This window comes from Ischnura elegans, chromosome 5 (genome assembly GCF_921293095.1).
Source record: "Ischnura elegans chromosome 5, ioIscEleg1.1, whole genome shotgun sequence".
Classification (NCBI taxonomy): Eukaryota; Metazoa; Arthropoda; class Insecta; order Odonata; family Coenagrionidae; genus Ischnura; species Ischnura elegans.
Window position 1 is genome coordinate 99,991,207 of NC_060250.1, and position 23,584 is coordinate 100,014,790.

General features: G+C 37.6%; 2 protein-coding genes across 8 annotated transcripts; one reads left to right on the top strand and one right to left on the bottom strand.

The window, feature by feature from the left end:
* Positions 1-15: 15 nt before the first annotated feature.
* Positions 16-15,862, bottom strand: LOC124159330 (probable tRNA (uracil-O(2)-)-methyltransferase). Of its 4 annotated transcripts, none has more exons than XM_046535075.1 (7): positions 15,031-15,109; positions 14,685-14,879; positions 14,094-14,186; positions 13,543-13,999; positions 9,002-9,342; positions 8,015-8,263; positions 16-997 (listed from the first exon to the last, which is right to left on the bottom strand). In XM_046535075.1, exons 4-7 carry the CDS (start codon positions 13,913-13,915, stop codon positions 77-79), a joined length of 1,884 nt encoding a protein of 627 aa, XP_046391031.1. In that variant the 5' UTR covers positions 13,916-13,999; positions 14,094-14,186; positions 14,685-14,879; positions 15,031-15,109; the 3' UTR covers positions 16-76. The 4 variants fall into 4 exon arrangements, with proteins under 4 accessions (XP_046391031.1, XP_046391032.1, XP_046391033.1 ...); XM_046535076.1 differs by having other exon boundaries at positions 14,952-15,096; XM_046535077.1 differs by lacking the exons at positions 14,685-14,879; positions 15,031-15,109 and adding an exon at positions 15,841-15,862.
* On the top strand, positions 15,143-22,589 carry LOC124159333. Of its 4 annotated transcripts, none has more exons than XM_046535079.1 (5): positions 15,143-15,267; positions 16,118-16,235; positions 16,314-16,538; positions 22,182-22,325; positions 22,402-22,589. In XM_046535079.1, exons 2-5 carry the CDS (start codon positions 16,160-16,162, stop codon positions 22,482-22,484), a joined length of 528 nt encoding a protein of 175 aa, XP_046391035.1. In that variant the 5' UTR covers positions 15,143-15,267; positions 16,118-16,159; the 3' UTR covers positions 22,485-22,589. The 4 variants fall into 4 exon arrangements, with proteins under 4 accessions (XP_046391035.1, XP_046391036.1, XP_046391038.1 ...); XM_046535080.1 differs by lacking the exon at positions 15,143-15,267 and adding an exon at positions 15,938-16,029; XM_046535082.1 differs by lacking the exon at positions 15,143-15,267 and adding an exon at positions 16,005-16,026.
* Positions 22,590-23,584: the final 995 nt, after the last annotated feature.

The window sequence follows — 23,584 nt, forward strand, 5'->3', positions numbered from 1 at the left end:
TGTCTCAAAGCCAGATTGAATCCAAAAATTTTAATTTCAACTATTTTGCCACTATACGCAATAATTAAACACAAAATTAGGATTGTTCCTCATTTTTTGAATGAATGTAGCTGCACTGTGCATCTAAGAGAGGACACCCACTTGGATGGTTGGTGTGGAACCAACATGGCCTTGACTTCCAATGAGATTTTACCTGTCGTTCAGATACATTTTTCTTCATACTGAAATGATTATTTTGCAGATTGCCTTTGAAATGTGGCCTCCTAAAGGTAACCATCCCTCCAGAAACTTTGAAAATGAAATGGTTATTCTTCAGGAGGGTCTGAAGACCTCCACACTCATTCTTCAACTTTTCCAAAAGATGAGATGGAATCAATTTGGCTAATGTTTCAAGTGGCACAGTACGACCACAGTCCCAACCCTCTTCATACGTATGTGACTCCTCAGGACCTGTAAGAAGCTCAGCAGCCACAATAGATACTACCTCCGTAATTACATGGGGGTCAACTTTGGTACAGTTGCGAACCCTTTCTTTAGATGGGCGTGGGACAAACAAAGCATGTCCATTCTCCGGTGAGTGCAACTCCTCAGGAAGAGAACAATTACTATATCCAAGAACATTCACTAAGAAGTTGTGCGGAGTGGTGTGTTTGTATCCTTCGGTGGAACACTCTTCTAATCTCTTGCTTCCAATAATGCAAACCCTTTTGGTAGAGGGGATCCTCAATCTATCAACACTTGTAGCAAATTTACATAACGTCTCACTAACATCTCTTTGAACAAACTCTAAATATTCCTGATAGACACTCTTTCCAGGATTTTTCCTCCCATATCGGCCAAAGAAATCATGTGGACAGCATGGGAGAACAAAGTATCTGGATCCTGGAATCATTGCAGCAAAGACAGGAATCCATGGAGTTAGTTCATCAGAGTGGTTACCGATGAGCCAATCCACAGCTGGGAATGGAATTTGTTCAGATGGATGTATGGTACAGACCTGAGAAAAGTTCATAACAAAAAAATTTAGCTTGCAAGTTTCAGTTCTTGAAATCAAAATGAGTAGGATAAGGATTACTGAAGTAATAGATTTCAAAGATTACATGAAATAGACCTCTGACTGCAGAAAAATTAAATGACTACTCTAATAATCTCATTAGTTTTGGCCATTATGTATTGATCATTCAAAAATAAGAAGTTAAGGATGTACTTAACAATAAATATAATAAAAAGTTTTAGCAAATATAAACCAGTTGCTGCACTGGAATTTTATTCTTGACTGCATAAGAATGATAATACAATATGTTTATCATGCCAAAGAGAAACAAGTACCCTTTGCCAACACACACTCATTATACACAGTGAAAGGCTTAAGCACTACGAAGACAAGACTTTCCTACAAGCCAGAAGGAGGGGCAGAAGCCATGAAATTTTCTACCTTCAAATGGTTAACATTTTTCCTTGAGTAACTTGAATTGTTTAGGGCATACTGTAAACCCTTAAACTTTCACTTTAATTTCTTATAATGTTCATAATTTACATATAAAAAATAATGTATATGTAATCTTATAGGAGATGTGTCGAATAGCAGATTTCTCGAACTTGAATATCGAATTTGAATATTAAATCATTGCTTGAATATTCGAATACCTCAAATACTAAACAATGAATGCGGGAATGTTTGACTCGGTTGCCTATGCAGCAGGAAACACAAGATTTTGAGGAGTAAGTTTGAATTCCTTTAAAGGATTCGAACAGGAATTTAGCTGATTAATGGAATATTTTAATTTTATGGAAACAATTGGGCACATAGTTGATTCAACTAACATCTCTTCCAATACAGTAAAACCTCTCTTAAACGAAACTCAAGGGACCGAATTTTGCCGTTTCGTTGATCGGGGGTTCGTTCCCCGGAGGTGATACGCACATTGCATCATCCTAGGGGCTCGGAAATTGAAGCAAGTCTGCATGCGTTATCTTCATTCTACCTTTGCATATTTCAAAACAGTGCTGATTTCTTCAGCTGCAATGCAAATCGCGGGCAATAGACCACATTTAGGAAGCCTCAGCTCGTATTATTCAATCACTTCGCGTGCTTTTTCATTGGCTTTCAAAAATGTATGCAACGTAGCGGTGAGCGCGAGGCCATCCCTTTATTCTCAATATTTGAAATAGAGTACATGTATTCGCGAAGTTTACACTGAAAAATTAAGAATTCGATAGATTTGACCATTACTAATATAAATTTAAGGTAACAGCGCCAATTATAGCTTCATCATGAAATTTAGATCGCTCTACCATAACGGCGTGAGTTGCGACTTTCGTCGACCCATTAAAGCGCAGTGGGTGGCAGTATTTCTTTAAAGTAGTCGAATCCAGAATACTCCATAGCACTATTTTCGGTCGCGGGCTTCGTAAATAATTCATTGTACTAGCATCATTTCCATCGCATTCCGGATAGACAACTGCCGATAATAAAACATCTTATCAAAGGCCTTATGCAGGAGCTCTCGGAGTAAAATACGTCACGATTTTGAAAAATGAGTTTTCGAGAAATTACCTATATTCTGCAACCCTCAGTTCGCTGGCTTCGCGGATAGCGAAATTTGAGTCTATTAAGGTGAACTCATCAAACAACCCTTCAATATTCATGTCTTTTGAGAGAACCTGCCAGGTTTCACGGCTTTCGTCATCACTCTCCATCACGTGGTTGCAGTTGACTGCGGGCCGGAAAGACAACTGCCGATAAGAAAACAGCTTGAAAGGCCTCATGCATGAGTTCTCAAAGTAAAATAAGTCACGATGATGATGCTGTTGACTGCAAACCCGGTTTATGCAAAATAACTAAATATGGTGACAGGTGCGACACGCTTCCAAGCTTTGCAAAGCCACTGCATTACCTGCAAAATGGTCCTCTTCAATTTCGCCGATTCCTTACATCAATTCGACAAACCAAAAACTCCACTAAAATCCGTTAAGTCGGTAATGCCGCTTTGCCGCAGAAATGACCCCTCGGTTGAGAGGTCGCAACTTAGCTGGTGCAGTTGGGGGGAAGAAAATAACGTGCACATTTCTTATTGTTAGTCCTATGTTGGGGCCCGTGCAGCAATCGAGGAAGAAATCTACTTTTCCCATGAGTGCATCAACTCCCGCCAACCGCTGAATTAATCCCGCTGTCATTCATGGATTTTTGCTGCTACCACAGGGGTGAGGCATCACTATCACCAGTGGCCCAGTCTAAACATGGTATGGTTAGACTGTGCCAGTGGCGTAGCCAGGGGGGAAGTCTGGGGGGTACAAAATATTCATTTGAAAAATGAAACTTTTTCGATTATGAAAAGTGTTAAAATTGGTTTAATACTCTCTCCTTAGTAGTACAAAGTTAGTACCCTGTTTTTCAAAAATTCGCCCCCATATTTTGGACCCCCCCCGAACGAAATTCCTGCATACACCCCTGACTCTATCATTCTTAAAACAGCGGGGGTTCACGTACTTCCCCACTAAAAACGGAGATAACTTCTCCGAGCCATCACTATTGGTGCTTAGGAGTACTATATAACTTTCTTTGCTCATTTTTCCCCCGCGGCCCGCCCATTCCTTTAGAGTACGGTCAGGGAGCAAATTATAAAAAAAGCGCTTCGTGAGCATTAAATGTGTCCTTGAAACTGTTTCTATTCAGCTATCCATTCCCAACTTCTTGCTTGCTCCTGCATGATGGGCCCTGAAATGGGGATCAGCTCCAGAAAGATAGTTGAAGACATTTGTCCATCGACATTGGTAATGGAGCGTTTTCGGTTAGGCCCCTGGGACGCAGCGTTAACATTTTCCGACCGTTATGCAAGAATTGTCTACAGTATTATGACCGAATGTCATACTTAATTGCGACTGTCGTCTTCTTCATGCAACAATTGACGGCCGTCGCAAACCTTTTCCTCTGGTGAAAATCAACACCGCTTCACATCACGTTAGGACATCGCTACAATCACCGACAGACAGAGACCGACCTTTAGTATAAAGCACTCAATTCAAGTAACGTCTAGATCAATGAGAAATGTTGGCATTCGTCTCTTAAGTGGGAATATTTTTTATCCATGATTGCGGGAAATGCAAAAGTTTCTCCTATTTTTTAGATAATATTGAAATAAACAATGTGAATGAACCAAGAGTAACTACTGAGTCATATATTCAAGATAATTAAGAGAGGCAAATTTTGGCTTTCATCTTCTAGCGCGCACATTGTATCTTCCGTAATTTAGTTAAATTTTAAAGAAGTTATCCAAGATGGTGGCGAGTGAAAAAAATGCTTCTCGGAATTTACGCGTTGTAATTCTGTAAAGTATCTTAAACAATCGTCAAAAGAATGCGATCGAAGTACATAGCTCTAGATATCATATCTTTGAGCGTGTAAATATTGGGACTTTGAGTTATTTACGAAAGTCAGCATTAACGTTTTTCGCAATTCGCTGCGAGCCGCGAGTAGGGGTCGGCGGAAACACACCACGGAAGGCTATGGTTACCGTTAATAACGACGATTCTGATTGGCTTATTCAGTGGAAGTCTCTGATTGGCCCTCCAACGCTACGAATATTAAATTATTCATATGAAAATGAAAATTTAACCGGAAAAATTGGTTATTGAGAGGTGAATTTCACTCGATCGCGCCGAAATTTCATTTCGTTGATCTGGAGTTTTCGTAAAAGAGGAGTTCGTTCATCGGGGTTTTTCACTACTATGTTTACATAGGCAATTGGCCGGACCAATAGCATTTGTTAGTTGAACGGAGTTCTTCGTTTAGCGGAAGTTCGTTAAGTTGAGGTTTTACTGTATTCTAAGGGGACACACCACCTCGCGAAAAATGATAGCATGCCGTCTCGGCATTTACACTGCTACGATGGATTTCTGTCTGATGTATACATTCTTATCTACCAAACGCCATTTCAGCGGCACATCCATCTGATACTCCGCTTCATCCAACTTCTTATTTTCAACAGGTAGCTCGCTTTACCCCCACTCCTGCTGTCAAGTGCTAACGGACAATCTGAGGCATTTTGCACAATACACGCGCTTCTCCACCGGATTTGCTTCAATTATTTTCAGTCCATCTTTGGAAGTTCTCACGAGATAAGAAGATGCATTCGAATTGCTAGCAGGGAGAAACTAAATATCCTGAGAAAATATCCCTTCGCCTGTGACTGTAACAATAGAGATTTATAGCACAACTCATAAATTGTAACTTGATGTATGTTTTCGGAAAAGAATACCGCATCAACTTCAGAGAAGCTCTGCTGCTCATATCGAGTCTCGCCAGAATGCTAAGTCTCCGTCGTATTTTGATATTTATTTCCTTGCGTAAAATGCTTAATTAAAGTCAGAAATGCGTAGTGTTTGGTCTTATTCTTTTTTTAAATTACGCGCAAATTACTAATATTTCAATCCAATAAAGGTGTAATATCAATTGCCGAAAGTGATTGTTAGACACCTTTTGGGCTAATAGGTGATTCATGCAGCAGTTGACCTCCAGAAATGAGGAACTTCAAAGCAGGTAGCCAGAAAAAGGTCAGTGGGTGAGAAAAGGGGAGGGCGTGAAACACGTTTTTATTGTTGTCGTGTAACTTGATATTTTTTTTCGAAGCTAAGGCCTTCGTAATGCGATCCCTGTGCAAGCTGGGACCTTTTGTTTGATTTCGGAGAAGGGGAAAGGGTCAGAGTGGGTGAGGCGAGTGCTGAATGGAGGGGGATAGCGGATTGTGGGAAATGCCCTAATGTTGCTATCCCACGGCACTGAGGTTCTCCTGGTGGGGGAAACTGGGGATTTTCAGATTTTTTTACCCAATCATTTTCGGTTCCCCAGGTCAAACTCTTTTCACCGCTCTAATCTGCGAATTTGATGTAGTTCGTCAAATTGCCTATAACGGCGCTGCATGCACTAAACGGCTAGAGTTCTTTACAATTTTCCGAGTCAACTACCAACGACAGTGTACGGCGCAAAATTCAAAGTATTCGAAGTATTTGAGAGTGTACCTTTAGCATAATTATTCAAGACCTCGAATATCGAATACTTTCTAGTAATCGAGGTACATATTCAAGTATTCGCGGATACTATTCGCACATCTCTAATTCTTATTTATACACACAATCTACTATTTACCACATCCATGAAAGCAAAATTCTTTTTAACAAAATAAACCAAAAGCATTTCAATTGCATGTAAATAAGGAATGTTATATACTCTGCATTGAAAGACATACATCAAAACAAACAAATATTGAAAACTGCATTGTTTTAAATGTAGATGTTTATGAACTGACAGCTTTTAAGGTAGCACATTGCTAATTAAATTACGTCTTGCCAAAATTCAGAAGCTGCTACTTTCAGAATGCATGGTTTGTGGAATTCTATCGTAAAAAATCAGTCTGTTTATTCACTGCCTTGAATTGGAACATGAAGGCAAGTAGTGAGATGGTGTGAGTGGCGATGTAGACTCAGATTTCTACAGATGTGATGCGATGAGATTTAAACGATTTCGCCTTTTTTGCAAACTGTCATTCAAAAATTTATAACTTTCATGATATACTGTCCGTATTTTTTTAAATTTTTGTAAACCTGCATAAAATAATGCATTACTATGAGAGTAAACTTAAAAGTAAGGTCTCCAATTAATTGGTCATTGAATATGACATTTATTTACATTGTTGGATTCATCGCTGGAAAGGCCACGGCTTCAGCTATTTTTCGATGCAGTCCCGGTTCTTGAAGACTTTCCTCATCTGCATGATGAACTTTTCAATCCTGTCACCATACCAGCTTCCATCCACGTTGTGAAGACAGGTGTTGACCTCCTCTTAAACCTCATCCTCGATCCCTTGATATTTCATCAGAGCGAGGAACCTGGTGAAATCATTGGATGCCACGTCCGGGCTGTGCGGAGGGTACCAGATTACTTTCTACCCAAACTTCGAGATCAGTTCCTGCATCTAGCTGCGACTAGCAGTATGCAGGCGTGTGTTGTTGTCAACCTCCTTCGTCAGCATTCCTGGATTTTTGTTCTTGATGGTGTATAGAAGCTTTACAAGTGTTTCGCAAAATCTTTCCATATTGATAGTGGTTCTCAAGGAAAAGAAATCCACCAACAATACTCCCTTTCAGTCTCAAAACACTGATGCCATGGCTTTCTTGGCTGACAGAGTTTGTTTGACCTTTCTGGTTTCGGGGACGTTGGGTGGCTCCATTGTTCAGACTGTGGCTTCATCTCGGGGGCATAATGGTGAACCCAGGTTTTATCACCCACTACGATAGAGTCCAAATAATCGTCTCCTTTATCTTAAAAACGGCACATAACTTCTTCCACACGCCTTCCCTAATAGTCTTCAGTGAGCTGTTTGGGCACCCTTTTGGCAGCAGCCGGAAAGAAACTTGTAGCACCACTTACAAACATTTATAAGATGCATACATTTTTCACCATAAACTTCAACCAACTGGCGATGAATGCCCAGAGGCCTTTTTTGACGTCAAAATTCAAATTACAGACTGAATTTCAAACCTGGATGGAAACATGAGGGGAAGCTCCATGGAAATGGCTGCTATGCTAAAAAAGAGCAGTCGACAATGATTCGCAGTGGTCGAGAGTGGTAGTGGATGAACCAAGGAACACGGTGGTGTTGGCGGATTGCACCTAGTGCTTCATGCGGCAATGCAACGACTTAGGAGACCTTATTTTTAAGTTTACCCTTGTACATGTTAACTTTTTCTAAATGATACACTAATTAGTTTTAATTTGAAATGTAATACCTGACAAAGAAAAATTATGGAGTTGGAGTACGTATGATGGTGGCATACAAAATTTAAATAGTGCATACTGGGTACACAAGACGGTGTTGAGGGGTTGATGCTTTCATCAAAAAACATATGACAAGAGTTCAAAAGCACGGAGCATTAAAACTATCCAGAGGATAAAATCTAATGAATAAACATGTAAAGCATTAAAACACATGGTAGATTCATCAGTCTTTAGACTTACCTTAAGTTTGGTGGAGGGAGGGTAAATATCCCAAATTTTACGACTACGGATATCAATTCCAAGACCAGGATGACCCTCTTCTGTCAGAATGTAAACAAGAAGTCCATTGCCACAGCCAATGTCAACAAATGACTGCCTTTCCTCCGAACCTCTCTCACATCTTTCTTGCTCCCAGAGTAACAGAAGGTAAGCTGCAATACCAAGATCTTCATGGATAAATTTTTGCGGGTCTGTGTTTTCAGGCCACAGCTGCAATAAAAAAGTTTTGCCCATGAACATCATTGCATAACCATGGAGGGTAGCAAAAATTAAATCACCGGTCCATTTTTGATAAATTATAATTTGGAATGACTACCCACATACATAAATAGTTTCCTATCTTCTACCTCCGACAATTATACCATGGAATTAAAATAAATCTTTGGGTTACTATAATGGTGATAATTTCAAGCTATGAAAATCACCCAACTGATGATTGAATTCTCCATTTTCTTGTAATACATGCCCAGCTTTCTTTAATCGTTCTACTCATCCCCTAGTCAAAAGGACAATCACTTTAAAAAATTTCCTCCCTGAAAACCAACTGAACTACTAGACTCATCATGGCCCAAATAGAATTATATGAAACATTTAAGCACAGCATTTATTTCTCATGTAGAAAGTACACAAATCCATTATTAATGATTAGCAAGTTCATCATTCATAAGTGGCTAACTGAGCCATTGACTGAACAACAGTGAAAAATGCTTTTACTGCAGCTTTGGGGAGAGTAGGGCCGGTTTAAGCAGTAAGCAAAATATGCAGCCGCATAGGGTGGAAAGCGGAGGGGACACCTAAGGGCTCTGTCCAATGGTCAGTAGTAACCAAACAAGGAGATCAAAGGTTGGGGGGGGGGGGGCAGAATGTTGTTTGCTTACACTAGAAAAATGTCTGGAGCTGGCCCTGGGGGGGAGAGTCAGATTTTCCAATATTGACCATATCACTTACATCCATTAACTTCGCAGCATATTTATTTTTCAAAGACTGGTAAAGAGCTCCATAATTTGCCACAGATATAAGCTTCAATGAACCACTGGATACATTTGATGGTGTGACAGCCCACTTGCTAAACTTGGGAAGCAGAATAGTCTTTAACCACAATATGCTTTTTTCTTCAGCACCACTGAATGGAGCCACTGTGGGATCTCCTTTTTCCCAGACTTTGAGCTCCAAAAAAAATGACTCATCAACCTTAACCAAGGTCAACTTATACGGAAAAGGAGGAGATGGATGGGCTCCAAGTTTTGAAGTAGTTAATGTCGCATATGTTACCGCATCAACATCGTGCTCTGAAAGAGAAAAAAAAATCATATTAACATGAATTCAACCTGAGGAAGTCAGGAACAATACACACTTTGTATACCACTGCTTGTACGCAAAACAAAACTGAAACCATAAGAAAGAATAAAAATTTGAACACGGTTACAAAATTTTGTAAAATCAAAAAATAAAATTTTATCCATTAGCTTCCTCTTATGTTACTTAGGGAACACTGCTGATAGGTAAATTGAGACCAGCGTGCCTCTTGAAGAAACCAGTGATGAAGGAAGGCAATTTGTTAGAAAAAAGACTGCTATGTGGCTAAGTTAGCTGTCGCATATTCTGAATGACCCCAATAGCTACTTTGAGGCAATAAACAGTATTCATTATTAGGGATGTGCGAGTACTCAAAAATTCGAGTTCAGTCATTTGTACTCAACTCAAGTGTTTAAAGTAGCATTACGAAAGTCGAGTCGAGAAGTTTTGGTTACAGAGCTGTACGTCGAGGTAAGTAAGTTCAGAAATTTGCCTACAGGAAGTGCCATCATGAAACTCATTTAATAATATTTATTTCTTTCCATTGCCCTGAAAACAGCTCATTTAAGGCCTTTTACATCGGGGATATAACATGACACAAGGACTATCACATACAACCATTCCCTAAGTAGGGGCTACCTACCCAGGCGGGACTCGAACCCGCGACCTTCGGTTTGGCAGGCGAGAACTTATCCCCGCCGCCACCGAGGCCGGCAAATTATTTTTTAAATTGATAAGCCACTCTCATGCCTTGGCCTGAGAATTTCAGCTTGCTGCAAACATAGCAATCAACCACTATAGCAGTCGACGACGTGGGCACTGAACACTTTTCATCAGTGGTGGCAGCCGACTGCCTTTGCACTCGGCAGCGCATTTGACGTAATCAGAGTAGACCGCTGCATCGCTCATACTTTTTTATGCATTATTTTTGTACCCTACTCTATTTTCTTTATTCAAATGCCAAGATAATACGCATAAATTCTTAAGATTTCTAAGAAAAAATATGTAACTTTTAGGTTTTAGCAGACAATGCCGGTTTTTTCCGGTGTTTGATATCACTAATGCCATATTTTAGTCTTTCTAATTTGTAGGTACATCTTATATTAATTTTCGTTTATTCCTTTGCTGATTTATTTTCCCCTTGAACTTACAAAACAAGAGTTGCTAAGGTTGATTAAATGAAGTGAGAAATTAATAACTTTTTTCCGTCTGCAAAACTTAAGCTATGTTCTATATTCTGAATGCTTCGTCCACTAAAATTGCAAGAAGATTCAAAGATCCATAAAAAATGTTGATAAAATTTTTAATGAAAATTCCCAAGGTTCTCAAATTTTGCTAGAAAGTACTTGTCCAGCCACACAAGTGTGTAGTAAAAGGCAATATTCTGAAGGCAGTAGTACTGTAAAATGGAGATGTAAAAATCTGCAGCCTGAACATATAGAAACAAATGGTTTTCTGAATGAGAATTTGAATGGATCAAATATTACATGATCTATCTACGAATTTTTATTACAATTGTGTAAATACCTTTACTCAGGACTTCCTAGCAGTTTGGATACTTATATTAATTAAATTTTAAACATATTACTCGTGGTTAATTCATTTCAATTGTGCTCATTGAAACCGTTTAAAGGCCTGTTTACACGGTACATTAACACGTATGGGTTAATGTCTAAATGTATGCATGCAAGAATGAATGCCAAAATGCACCGTGTAAACACCCAACTTGAGCATGCACAGAAAATAGAACCTGTTCTAATTTGGTTCATGCATTCATACATGCTCCGTTCCGGTCCACAAAAATCATTCATGCAAACACGACATTAACTCATACGTGCTAATGTATCGTGTAAACAGGCCTTAAGACACTTTTATTTTCATTCATTTCCTAATTCTGACACAATTACCATCAATATTCCTCATTTACGAGTTTCCTTTTTACATCATTATAAGCATTAAGAATAGAATAATTACGATAGGATTGGAAAAATGAGAATATTCTATGCATATTTGTTGGAACATGCATTGTTGTATTTCCTGGTCCAGACTAGACTCGAGATCAAAAATTACTACTCGCACATTCCTATTCATAATAATTTCCGAATCAAAGTGATCAATAGTGAGGCCCAGTCCCCTATTGAAAATGGTGCTCAGTTTGTCAATTCCGTGGACACCACATTATCAAAAATCACAAATAACAGGTGTGATGCCTTAGCACTACTCAATAAACACCTGATATCCCCTCCAAAATTTCAGTGGCAATGGATTAGTACGAGGGATATTTTCAATGTAGTAAAAAAATTTAAAAACTCCACCAGTCGTGACATCAATGGGCTTTCCAATGATCTGATTAAGTCCATAATACATATTATAGCTCATCCTCTATCTATTATTATTAATGCCTGTTTTTCCACTGGATACTTCCCAGACTCCTTAAAATATTCCAAGGTCATACCTGTCTTCAAAAAAGGAGACACTACTCTTCCCAACAGCTATAGGCCCATCACCATTATATCAGTGATCGCTAAAATAATAGAAACTATTGCCTATACACAAATTCTAGTACACTTTGAGAAACACAATCTCTTCACCCCTTCCCAGTTTGGATTTCGCCCTGGGAAATCCACTGAATTGGCAGTTGAGTCAGTGGTAAAAAATTTATCAAGGGCATTTGAAGACAAGCAATGTGTCTCACTCACACTTTGTGATTTAACCTCTGCCTTTGACTGCGTCAATCATGCTACCCTCCTGCAAAAACTCCAATACTACGGCTTTCATAACAGTGAGCTGAAATTCATGACCTCTTACCTCACTGATCGAAAGCAGATGGTACAAGTAAATTGTAACCAATCTGATTTTCTTCCGGTGAAACATGGAGTTCCTCAGGGGTCCGTCCTTGGTCCTCTCTTGTTCATTATTCTAATCAACGACCTACCTTACAATCTTTCTATGGACTGCATGATATATGCAGATGACACCACTCTGGTGCAGAAATGCAATACTCCTAGCCAAGTCAGACTTCTTACAAAAAAGGCAATAGAAGAATCTCAACTCTGGTTTACAGCCAATAATCTCTTTCTGAACAATGGCAAGACACAACATCTTACATGCTGTCTTAAAAGCACTGAGCTAAACAATGATCCTGTCAGGCTTCTAGGCTTTAATATTGACGCTTAATTGACATGGAATTCACATGTTTTCCTAGTCAGCAAAAAACTCTCTAGGGTTTTGTACTTATTGAGGAAACTTAAAACCTGTGTCAATGAAAAGTACATGAGATTAGCCTATTTTGCTTTTTTTCATAGTATTCTTGCCTATGGTGTTCGACTCTGGGGACATGCAAATGAAACTAAAGAAATTCTAAAACTGCAAAAAAAGCAGTGAGGATTCTGAGTGGTGCTGGGCCCCGTGACCACTGCAGGCCAATTTTTAAAAACTTTCATATCCTCACCATCTACAGCCTCATTGTGTTTCGCAGCATTATGCACATTAAAGATAACTTAGATACCTACCCCATACGATCCACCATCCACTCTCATGACACTAGGGCTAAAAATAGCCTAAATATTAATTACTGTAGGCTGTTTAAGACCAACAACCAGTCTGACAATTTGGGAGTAAAATTATTTAATAAATTACCCAGCAAAGCCAGATCAGTGAGCATCACTAGACTGAAAAATGTGCTGGAAAAGTGGCTGTGCAATTATCCACTGTACTCAATTCATGAATATTTTGAGCTGGACTTTTCTTCTCTTTTATTTTAAATGTAATCTTTGTAATGTATGTGTTTCTAATGTTTTGATCCAATGTACATGTTTTGTATGTTTCGTATAAAATCATGGCTCTACAACACTTTAGAATTGAAAAAGAAAGAATTATATGATTTAAGGCACTTAGTTGAAAAAAATGTACCACAATTAAAATACAAAAATTCTTTAATCAAAAACGGGTTTCTGGATATTTATAGTTTGAGGTGATTATAAACCCAAATAGAAATTTTCATCACAATTTGAAACTGAGGCAAACATTTGTTGGCTTGAGGTGTAATGACCTTACTGATCCTCACTGAGAAACAATGCATTCAAGAGGTGGATGCATATGCATTTCAAATATGTAAGCACATAAAGGAGGGTATTGGCATATTTTGAATTGAAACTGGGGAGATGACATCGATAATTAGACTTAAGACTTACCCAAAATTTCCAACTCTAAGGATGGGGCATGATGATTGGGATTCTTGGGCATCAACTTCTTAAGAATAACATCAACATTAGAGTTTACATGGTCTTCTTTAAAGGGGGGAAAGTAAGTTCCTAAAGTATTCAGCATAGAAAAAGCTTCCTCCCATTTCCCTACAATGAGAGGATTTTCCTTTCTGGCCTTTAAAATTGCAGCCTTGAAATTTAACCCATCGGGATCAGTCGCAATTTCTTCATGAAACAAAACTTCAACACCCGCCAAACGCCTGTTAACGACGTGAGGAACTCTGTCCCACACTTCAACAGCTCTCCAAAAGTCTTCACTTGCGAAGCAAACAGGGGTCTTCTCAATCACTACCCAAGGCATTTTCTAACGTGTGTATGAAATATAACTACGGATTACGTCTTCTCTGACAGCTGTTTGTCATCAAGCAGGAGACTTCTTCGTATACTGCAAGTCAACATATATGTTGTAACTTTCAGGCCCTTAGTTAACATCATAATTTAACTTTGATACACACTAATTAGAGTGAATTTTAACTTACCTTGTTTACTACCCATTTACCATCTTGCATTGCTCTATCAATTATTTCCTTAATTCTTTCGGGATCTGACTCCGAAACGTGCTGCTTGAAACTCTAGAATTAAAACAAATTACACAGGATATATTTGACAGCTAACTACGAAAAGTCATTACTAAAATTTAACATTAGCTTCATTCGATAATAGGGATTCGAACCCAGGTGAAAATACCTACAAGAGTCTACAGCCTACCTACTAGATTCAACTGGACTTAAGTAGCCAGAAAATGGAATTTATTACACTAGCGTTATCAGTTCATAGAAGTACAGTTATTTTGACATTAACGGGGAGTATCTAAGCAGTCAAAATTGAAGACATTTGGCCAAAACGTAGTTTGTTATAGCTGAATGCTGGATGAATTCTTTCATAACTTGTGTATTCCATTTGCTTGCAACTATATTAAACACGGAAGGTAAAGGATTGAAAAAAGACTGACTAATGCTCAGCTATTTCACTACCCATGAATTTAGATAGTAAATATCAGATGATTACACAGTAAACAGTTATAACCGCAAAAGTTGTATCCGAAAGGATTACTATAATTTTAGACACACCTGCCGAATATGATGTCTATAATACTCCTTGGCTCCCTGGGGAAGTTTGGCACATTCCCTCATAAGGTGTTTATAAAGAGCTTTCGGCGTAATAGCTTGAGAGGACGCCAATATTCGACTAATACATACCATTTCACTACCGGATCGGATAACGTCAAGCTAAGATAAATTCTTAATTGTTCTCAATCTTCACACCTACAAATTAACACAATAACATCATAACATTGCTCAAGACATCTGCAACTCGAAACGGCAGCCCTCGCTCACAATAGAGTAGAATGATGTTGCAGTAGCGTTATGCAGTTAAAGATTAAATAATTTTTTGGTGCATATGCATGCGAAATACCAGATGTGATAGATCACCGATTTTCTACACCAACGTTGTTCCACAGTACGTAATGAACGTGCGAATTTGTACGAACGTACGAATGTAAACAAGACGCAAGCAACGACTCGCCTTGCGCAAGTTGTTGACACCAGTCCACCAGTTGACACCACTTTAAAAGAGGGAAAAGAGTAATCATACAAGTCCATACAAGTAAAGCCTGCATATAGCTGACCCGTCCACTAAATAACTCATGAGGTAAAGACTGCAGTTTAACCAAAAGTTCAAGTTTTTAGATTTTCCAATGCAAATTCATTATTCTTCAACTTTTCGATTGTAGTAGCGGTAGCTTCATCTCGGCTAACGGTTTGAATATTTTGATTCAAAATTTCACCGCAGGAAAAGTTTTAATTTAGTTGTATCTAATTGGTATTTATTTAATATAATTTACTTTATCTCTGTGACATCAGTAAATTCTCGAAACTATCGAATTATACACGAATTACAGTGTAAATATGACGTATGCCATTATTGAAATTTTGTATTCGTTACATACGAAAATGGATTACCCCGGTGGAAATATCTTAGTGAAGAGTGAATTCTGAATAATATCCATCAGCGTATCAACTGAATTTAAATCGATCTAAGCATGCGAAGCAGCTAGAAAATGGATGCATGTGGATAACCTGTCTTCAATTAGATACTTATGTATTTTATTATAATCAATATCCAAATACCGCTTGAATTATATACGGTAGTTAGGAGAAGGTGTTTATTCTCTCATTGCTCGAATTCAAAGAATGCCTAAATTTTGCCTGTAAATAAAAGTACCTGATTATTGTGTTCCATTTGATTGGTGATCGTGTTAAAACTGGTTAAAACGGTTTCAACCGTTTCAACGGTTTCAACCTTGAAAAATTTCCCCTAGTTTGAATGCGACGAAACCCCGTGCGTTGTGAATAAATCCTTCGAACGTGGATAAATACTCTCGTCAGTAGTCAATCCTAGTGGTTGGAGGTGGTGAGATAGTTGATTTAAGGATTTACGCGTTTAAAAATTCTGGGATGAATTTAGAGCTGTACCTTTATATTTTCTTCTTCTCTTAAAGTTTGGCTATTTCCTTGGTTGATTGTGTTATTGGACTTATAACATGATGTCGTCGTCAGTTTGGAAACCTTTGCCAGACAAAGAAAATCCTGTCTTTGTAGTTAAACAGCCGTCATCAGGTAAACCGTCTGCTCCATTACTTGTGTACTCGAGATTTATCCCGAAAGGATATAATCACAAATGCTTATCCGTTTCAGTGCGAGCTGGTGGAGCCATTAAAATTTCCGACAGAGGTGCAATCCCCAAAAAGCAAGTTTTTGGAGACCGGAAAAATACTATTCAAAATTTAAAGGCTGATAATGAAGAGAATGCAGTTCTTAAAAATTCCAAGTCATGTTGCCCTGATTTGCTTTCTGATGTAAAGCTAAGGGATGAAGATTGGCCAAAACCTGACATTTTACCATCGATGGATTATGATCCAGGTAACGTTTTTAAGACAAACTCACCGAGTCCTATTAATTGCATTCAGGGAGAATTGACATGTACAATGTTAGGATAACATTCTCTGTTAAAGTGGAATTCCCATATTACGCTTTGTTTCTAGAGCTTCAATTAATTGGCGACTAAACCAAATTCCTGTCAAATACGGATGCCCACTATCATTAGAAATAGTAGTATACTGAAGTGGCACTACTAGATAGCAATCAATGCTCATTGCAACAAGTTAAGTTTTACTTAACAGGTAATAAACGGGTACATTGATAGTGATGGTCAAATTAAATTTAAAGGAGTTTCTCGTTATTCCATCTCATTCATCAGAATGTTCTATTAGTTCTCACCAGACCTTGTTAAATCTAATTTTAGGTGTACATATCTGTTCATGAGATAGGGGTTTGGAAGATATTTTTAAGCAATCCGATTCAAAATTGGTTGGATTAAAATTCTCGTACCACAGGAGTTAATAAAGGTAAAACTAATGGGTATTTTCTTTTTAAGCACTTTATGAAAACAAGTATTAAGGAAAATAGGTTACAATTTAGATATATATTACGTTCCAGCACTGGGGAAAGATAGTGCTGTTGCTGGGAAGATACTCTCCTCTCACTCAAGGCACCATTACATGTGTATCATCACAAGGGAATGTGTCTCTTTGGCAATGATCACTCAATATTTTTAGCGGCAGTGCTTTTAGTGACAAATTAGGATAAATTAACCAGGACTGTAAACTACATCCTCTTTCTACCACTGTTAATGGCAATCGGTAACGTCCCTTCGGTTTATTTATACCAATGACTCTTTTGGGACACTGCTTCCTAAATTCCTCTTATTGTATAAGGAAGTTTTATTCAGCACTTCCTCATTACTCACCTTGTTGGTCCATTTCCACTTCATCATTCTTTGGCGGTACCATAATTTTGAATGCTTCCACTCTGATTTTTGTCTAAAGGCCTGGTTTCATGGTATATTAACACGTACAAGTTAATGTACGTTTGCTTGAATGATTTTGGTAGATCGGAACGGAATATGTATGAATGCATGAACCAAATTAGAGCAGGTTCTATTTTCTGTGCATGTATTCGCACAAGTTGGGTGGTTACACGGTGCATTTCATTCTCGTATTCACTCATTTAGACATTAAACCGTACGTGTTAATGCAATGTGTCAACAGGCTAAGTCTCGCTCCCATAGATAAACATGTTCCATGCATAGCATTATATGCGTTGTTTCCTTACTTCTCTACTTTCACTCTCGACTGCAAGTAGATTCTTCTTTTTGTGGAAAGCCCTCTTTGCCTTTACTATTTACTATTTCCCTCTTGCTTTGTCCATTGTTGGTCATTTGGCTTCCTAGTTAACAAAACTTTTTCACTTATTTAAGTGTTTGTTTTTGTGGTTTAATGTTTGTCCTAGCTTCCTCTCTTTTACTGGATACTTATATCGTAGACTTCTTTTTTTTCAGTTGATTGTCCATTGTCCTTTATATTTGTCGAAGTCTTCTTCAAATGACAAAAAATATTTTGCATTTGAAAATTTTCAACAAGTTTAATCAGTTATAATGAGCCTTTTTTAAAGGATGGAAACAATCTGATGGCAGAGCCATAAAATCAGTTTCCTTTTGAGCACTGTTCGCCATCAACTTGGATACTTATACTTTGTATATTTTTCATCTAATTACGTTCAGCATTTTATCAATATAGATTTTTTATTTAAAATAGAATCCAAAAAAGAATAATCTGTGGGGCTGGATAGCATTTTAACACAAAATGATTTGCTTGGGAGGCCCTGCCATTGTACAATCTGAACTAATCTGGAAAATTAAACGAATCACCATTATGCTACACAAGGCAGAACTTTTAAGGCATCAAAGTGAGGTTGTGGCAAAAAAATCCTTGTATCAATTTGGTTTATTTGAATCTTCAAGTTGAGGAGGAATAACTTCCATTCTTCACTTAAAGATGTGCTGAATGAATTAATTTTTTAGGTGTTTTATAAAAATCTAATTCCCTGCTTATTGCCTCCTTTGGATTTTGATGGCCATTTTTGGGACTTATCTCCGTATGTCATTTTAATTTCTGAATATTCATTCAGCTAAGTAAGAGAGTTGTTCTATTTGGCAGTATTGTTTTGAAAATAAAGCATCATAACCTCAATTTGGGCTACTTATCAGGCAAATATGATCGTTGCTTTTACCAATGCCTATCATAAACTAAAACTTTTCATTAAAACTGAACTCCGTATGTCAGCACACAACTAAGCATGATAAGGGTTATTTTACTGTTGATTATAATATTTTTATTCCTGAAATATTTCCTCTTTAAGTGATGAATATGTTATCAATAGATTGTAGGCATGAAATTATTAATGGGTTTTGTTTTTTTATTTGTTGTCAGACTTGCCACTACTTTTTCAAACAATATTTCCCCTTTATAATACACAGAGAAAGAAGAGTCACTAATACATAGATTAAGGAATTCATGATGAATATTTTCTTCCTCACACTCACTGTAAATATGCCAAGTTAACACAGGCTTTAAATTTAACATGAAGTTATTGTCACTGAAAAAAAGTACGTAGTAAATAGTAGTAACTGATGAAAGTAGTATAATAATATACAAATGTCAGCATAAATCATAGCATCGAAAAATCTCATTTCTACACAAATATAAAAGAGATATGTTCAGATTTTTGAATTTTCATTCTGTACTCATGGTAGATAGTTATTATAAGGCACAGTATGCTGTGGTTATGGAAATTTTCTCTTCGATAATTTATTTTTAATTTTCCTTGTTTTGTATCTTTGACTGCATTACAATATTGGATATTTTAACCTTTTCGCGCCGGGCTCCTTCACGGGAAGTTGCTTTTGGCTGTACGAAGGCTTTGAGCATTTCTTTTTCGCCCCGTACGGAGTTGTTTCTTGGCAAGGAATCGTCCAGGTAGTCGCTCGCTCCACTTAATGACCTTTTCTAGCGGGGTGCCGGACCCTTTCCTTGACAACTGGGCAAATATAATCCTCGACCCTTTTCCCCGAAGGCAGCCCATCACGGTGTACTTTTGCGGTCAGTTTATTGTTACTAGTTCAATTTTAAGTTTTTTAAATTGTTACTATTGCATTAAATGTCAGTTCATCAGTGTATACCTTTAATTTTGCAATGCCTTTAGAACTTTTAAACGAAGTTCTACGGTTATTTTTAGGGTTTTCAGCAAAAGGGCATTAGATCATAGACCAAAAAATACTATAAAGGGAATGAAATCTTTTAATGTTCCTAGCATATTTCTAGGTATTTACGATTTATGATATCAACATATTTTATATCCATGATGCCCAAATCCACACTCCTCATTCGCGTCTGCTCTCCACGAGTTCTCTGAAAACATGGGAATGAAACAATTCGAATTTTTTTAGAAGAATATTTTCCCGAAAAATTCTCATAAAACTACTTGAATCAAGCAAATTTGTTGTTTGAAATTGCAAAATTATATTTATAAAGCACTTTCACTTAGATAAATATAAATTCATATTACGCACGAAATAAGAAAAATTACAAAACACTGTTTCTAGAGTCACTATCCTCATCTTCATTATCACGTCTGGTGAGTATTTCCAGGATCGATTGATCCGTAATTAGCCTGGACATTTTCCCAGTGCAAGGAAATTCCCGTCCAGCAAATTTGCCTAGTGCTCCACTCGTCCAAGTAACTCTGATCACGTCGAGAACGTATGCAAAACTAACGAAAGCTCTAAGGAACCATCGAAAGGCACTTCAAGAAAAAAATCCTGGCTGTATAATTCCAAGAAAAAATGTAATTCCACTGAAACATCATTTGAAAAAGAATCCTTGCAGGAGTAGGAAAAGGAATGCGAACAGAGAATTAACGGCTATATTTGAATACACGTCAACAAATGTTTGAAAAGAAAATGAGTAATTCCGAGAAGAGTGAGGTTATTTTCTTCCACAGATTTAAGTAGGAGGCTACTTGCACCAATCTACTCTTAGATGTGCCAGTTGGAGGGTAATAAGTTTTTCCAAGAAAACATAAATGCGCTAATGTGTCCCGAAGTAAGCCTGTGAGGTGTACAGGGCAGACCACCTAAATGCAACCTGACCAGAGAAGCAAGATATGAGAGTAATTACCTGGGTACAGCAGTTCTTATTCCTGCAATGATATGGAATGCTTCTCACAACATATGTCTACGTAAAACATTCCCTATTGGTACATTAAATTTACGAATTTTTAGGATATGCATTAATCAGTATTTATAGCGAAATTCGTTTATAATACCTTTGTATTCAAAGGTTGGTAAGAGGTTATTAAAAATAGTCGCTGTAATTTCGGCTCACGACAAAGAACTGACAGAATCATATTTTATTACATTACGAGGGCTTTTTTCATTGGAGTTAAATCGGATATTTTATCGAATTTCACCGCAAATGTACACTTAATATGTGGCAAACAGAGTAACGTATATCTTTAGATGTAAATCATTACAATATCGCTCCTATACATTTGCTAGTAATTTTAAAAAATAGTAACTAAACATCTAACCTTAGCGTCTCCAAAATTTGTTCTAGGTGATGATAAACTCCGTTAATATGAACGCTAGAGTTCCGTTTAAAATTTGGAACCGATCAGCAAAACATCCAGAATGTAATTCTTGGCATTGATTTTCATAAAATTCAACATTTACGTTTTTAGTTATTCCACCTTATAAACAAATAAGTGACCATGAGCACCTTCCTTGAGTGGGTCACCAAGTGCCGGAATGGGCCGAGATAATCCTCACGCGGACAATAGGAAAGGGTCGGACCTCTCGCGCCGAGGGACCCTAATGGCGGTTGGGACCCACTTGGCATGCTTGACCGCGAAACCGTGAAAACACGGCATTTGGCCTTTTGCTTCGAAAAATTCAAGCCGTGAAAAGCCGGCCTTCCTTCCTTAGCATCAGAAAATTCAGGCCATGAAATAATGCCCTGCGTAGGGAACAGGTTAAGCTTATATTTATCAATGTAGTTTAATACTATAGAGCTCTCAGTTTCTGAACACTGAAGGGTGACATTAAGCTTATACATTGTATTGCTTGTATGTACATCCCTTACTTCTAATTCATGGTTCAAACTGAATAACTGTAATTTGAATACATAATGAGTGCATAACATCTGATTAATTGCAGCCAAAAAATAGTGTTTTCTGATTAAATTTCAATGCATAGCCACCATTCCTAGTTTCATTTGCTGAATTGTTTTGAATTTTGAATCATGGTTGATCACAGTGACGTGGGATTAGGGGATAGATCCCCCCCCCTCAAAAGCCTCGGAGAAATAAAAAAAAATATCCAAAACTATTGTCTAGTTTTGGCATATAATAACTGCACCGGCTAAAAGTTAAATTTTAAGTGCCAAAATGATATAAAATGTATTTCCAGGCATGTAATTTTTCAAAACTTAAAAAAAACGCCCCCTCAGGCCCTCTTAATCCCCCCTCAAAGCATATTCGTAGTTATGCCGCTGGTTGATCAACACTAATGGCTATTTCATAGCCTTAACTTCAGCTGTCTTTTAACCAATTTATTGTATCTTCCCTTTAAGGATGTTATTAGCAGTTTCTTAATGTATTTTATCATAGGTGACTATGAAGACCATTTGCTGCCAGGTTTAATGTTTTCAAAATTAGACTTAGAAGAAATTTGTGATACATTTGGAAAAACTAGAAAACCTCATCCGAAGAATGTTGAGTTTGACAGCCCTATACCTTTGCCTCAAGTAAAAGGTAAGAATATTTCAGAAGTCTTAAAATGAATTTATTACTGTTATTGTTTGAATATTGAAATAATTTCTAATTTCAGGGAGGATACACCTGGAAATGAGGCTAGAATTTCCTGAAGATATTATGTATGAAATACCTCCTGTCTGGGTTGATGATGATTGATTCCAGTGTTTTAGTAATACCTGATGATCATAGAGTAGCTTTGTGATATTCTTAATTCATTCAAAATTTTCAATTTATTTATTAAATACATTTTTAAGCATGTAACATGCTGGTTTTGTTTTTTTGAAGGAATTATAATAGAACAATTTGCGCCAAAGAGAAAGAATCCTTATGGAAAGTGAACTTATGTGCTCTGGCAAGAAATTGGTCAATAGGGTAGTTTCCTATTATTTTTTTATTGCCTAAATCGAAAGATTATTACTCCTGGAGTAAGTATTTCACGCTTTTTGATTTTTAAATGGCGATATCTATTTTTCGTGATTAAATGAAAAGTGAAAATTTTCAAGCATTCGAAAATGCGACGGCTAAGTATGAATGCTGGGAAAACTCCGTGTGACGTCGTTCTGGTTCCTGCTGCCGCAAGTGAGGTGACCTTGGGGCGAGGGTATGAGCGCTGATATGACACAGGATGTTAGCAGGTAGCAGAGTACCCTGCTAGCTGGTAGTGCTTGGCTTAAATAAGGATTATTAATACCTTATCAAACGAAAATTTTCCTACCTTAGCCATAACAGGTGATTATTAAGTCATGTTTCCCTGAGCTCTGTGCCTCATGCATGCATTGGTAACGTCAGACGATGTAAAACTCCTATCTACTCTTATAGAAACTAGGTCCCTGTGACTTCACGCGGAGTGGCATTGCATGGGCGCCAATCTGGCCTTTTTCAAATTAGGATAAAATCGACCCTTGCCAATCGTCAAAACCGGTATTTCTATAACCAAATAATTAGTATATTATGAATACACTAATGGTGGGTAACGAATCGCAATCAGTGCAATCCGTTTTCTTTGATGAAGGAAACTACCCTTTGCATATGAATTTCACCGTTGGTAGCTAGTGAAGCACTAGTACTTTTTCTTGAGCATAAACATTAATATCTTTTATTTTAGCCTGGTGGCTTTTTAATTTGTACACGATTAAAGCCTGTTTGGAGGAGCAGTAGAAAATGAATCAAAAGTAGAAATCAAAGAGAAAAAAAGTAGAAAATAGGCTAATGCCACCATACCAAGGCAGGGGAACCCAGTATAGGGAACGATTCTC

Excerpts from the sequence above, each read along its gene's own strand:
- LOC124159333 (XM_046535079.1), top strand. The coding sequence starts at position 16,160 with ATGATGTCGTCGTCAGTTTGGAAACCTTTGCCAGACAAAGAAAATCCT. Across the intron at positions 16,539-22,181 it reads ATCGATGGATTATGATCCAG|GTGACTATGAAGACCATTTG; the intron begins GTAACGTTTTTA and ends ATTTTATCATAG. Across the intron at positions 22,326-22,401 it reads ACCTTTGCCTCAAGTAAAAG|GGAGGATACACCTGGAAATG; the intron begins GTAAGAATATTT and ends TTCTAATTTCAG.
- LOC124159330 (XM_046535077.1), bottom strand. The coding sequence starts at position 13,915 with ATGCCTTGGGTAGTGATTGAGAAGACCCCTGTTTGCTTCGCAAGTGAA. Across the intron at positions 8,264-9,001 it reads ATGCTGCGAAGTTAATGGAT|CTGTGGCCTGAAAACACAGA; the intron begins GTAAGTGATATG and ends TTTTTATTGCAG. Across the intron at positions 998-8,014 it reads CTCCCTCCACCAAACTTAAG|GTCTGTACCATACATCCATC; the intron begins GTAAGTCTAAAG and ends AACTTTTCTCAG.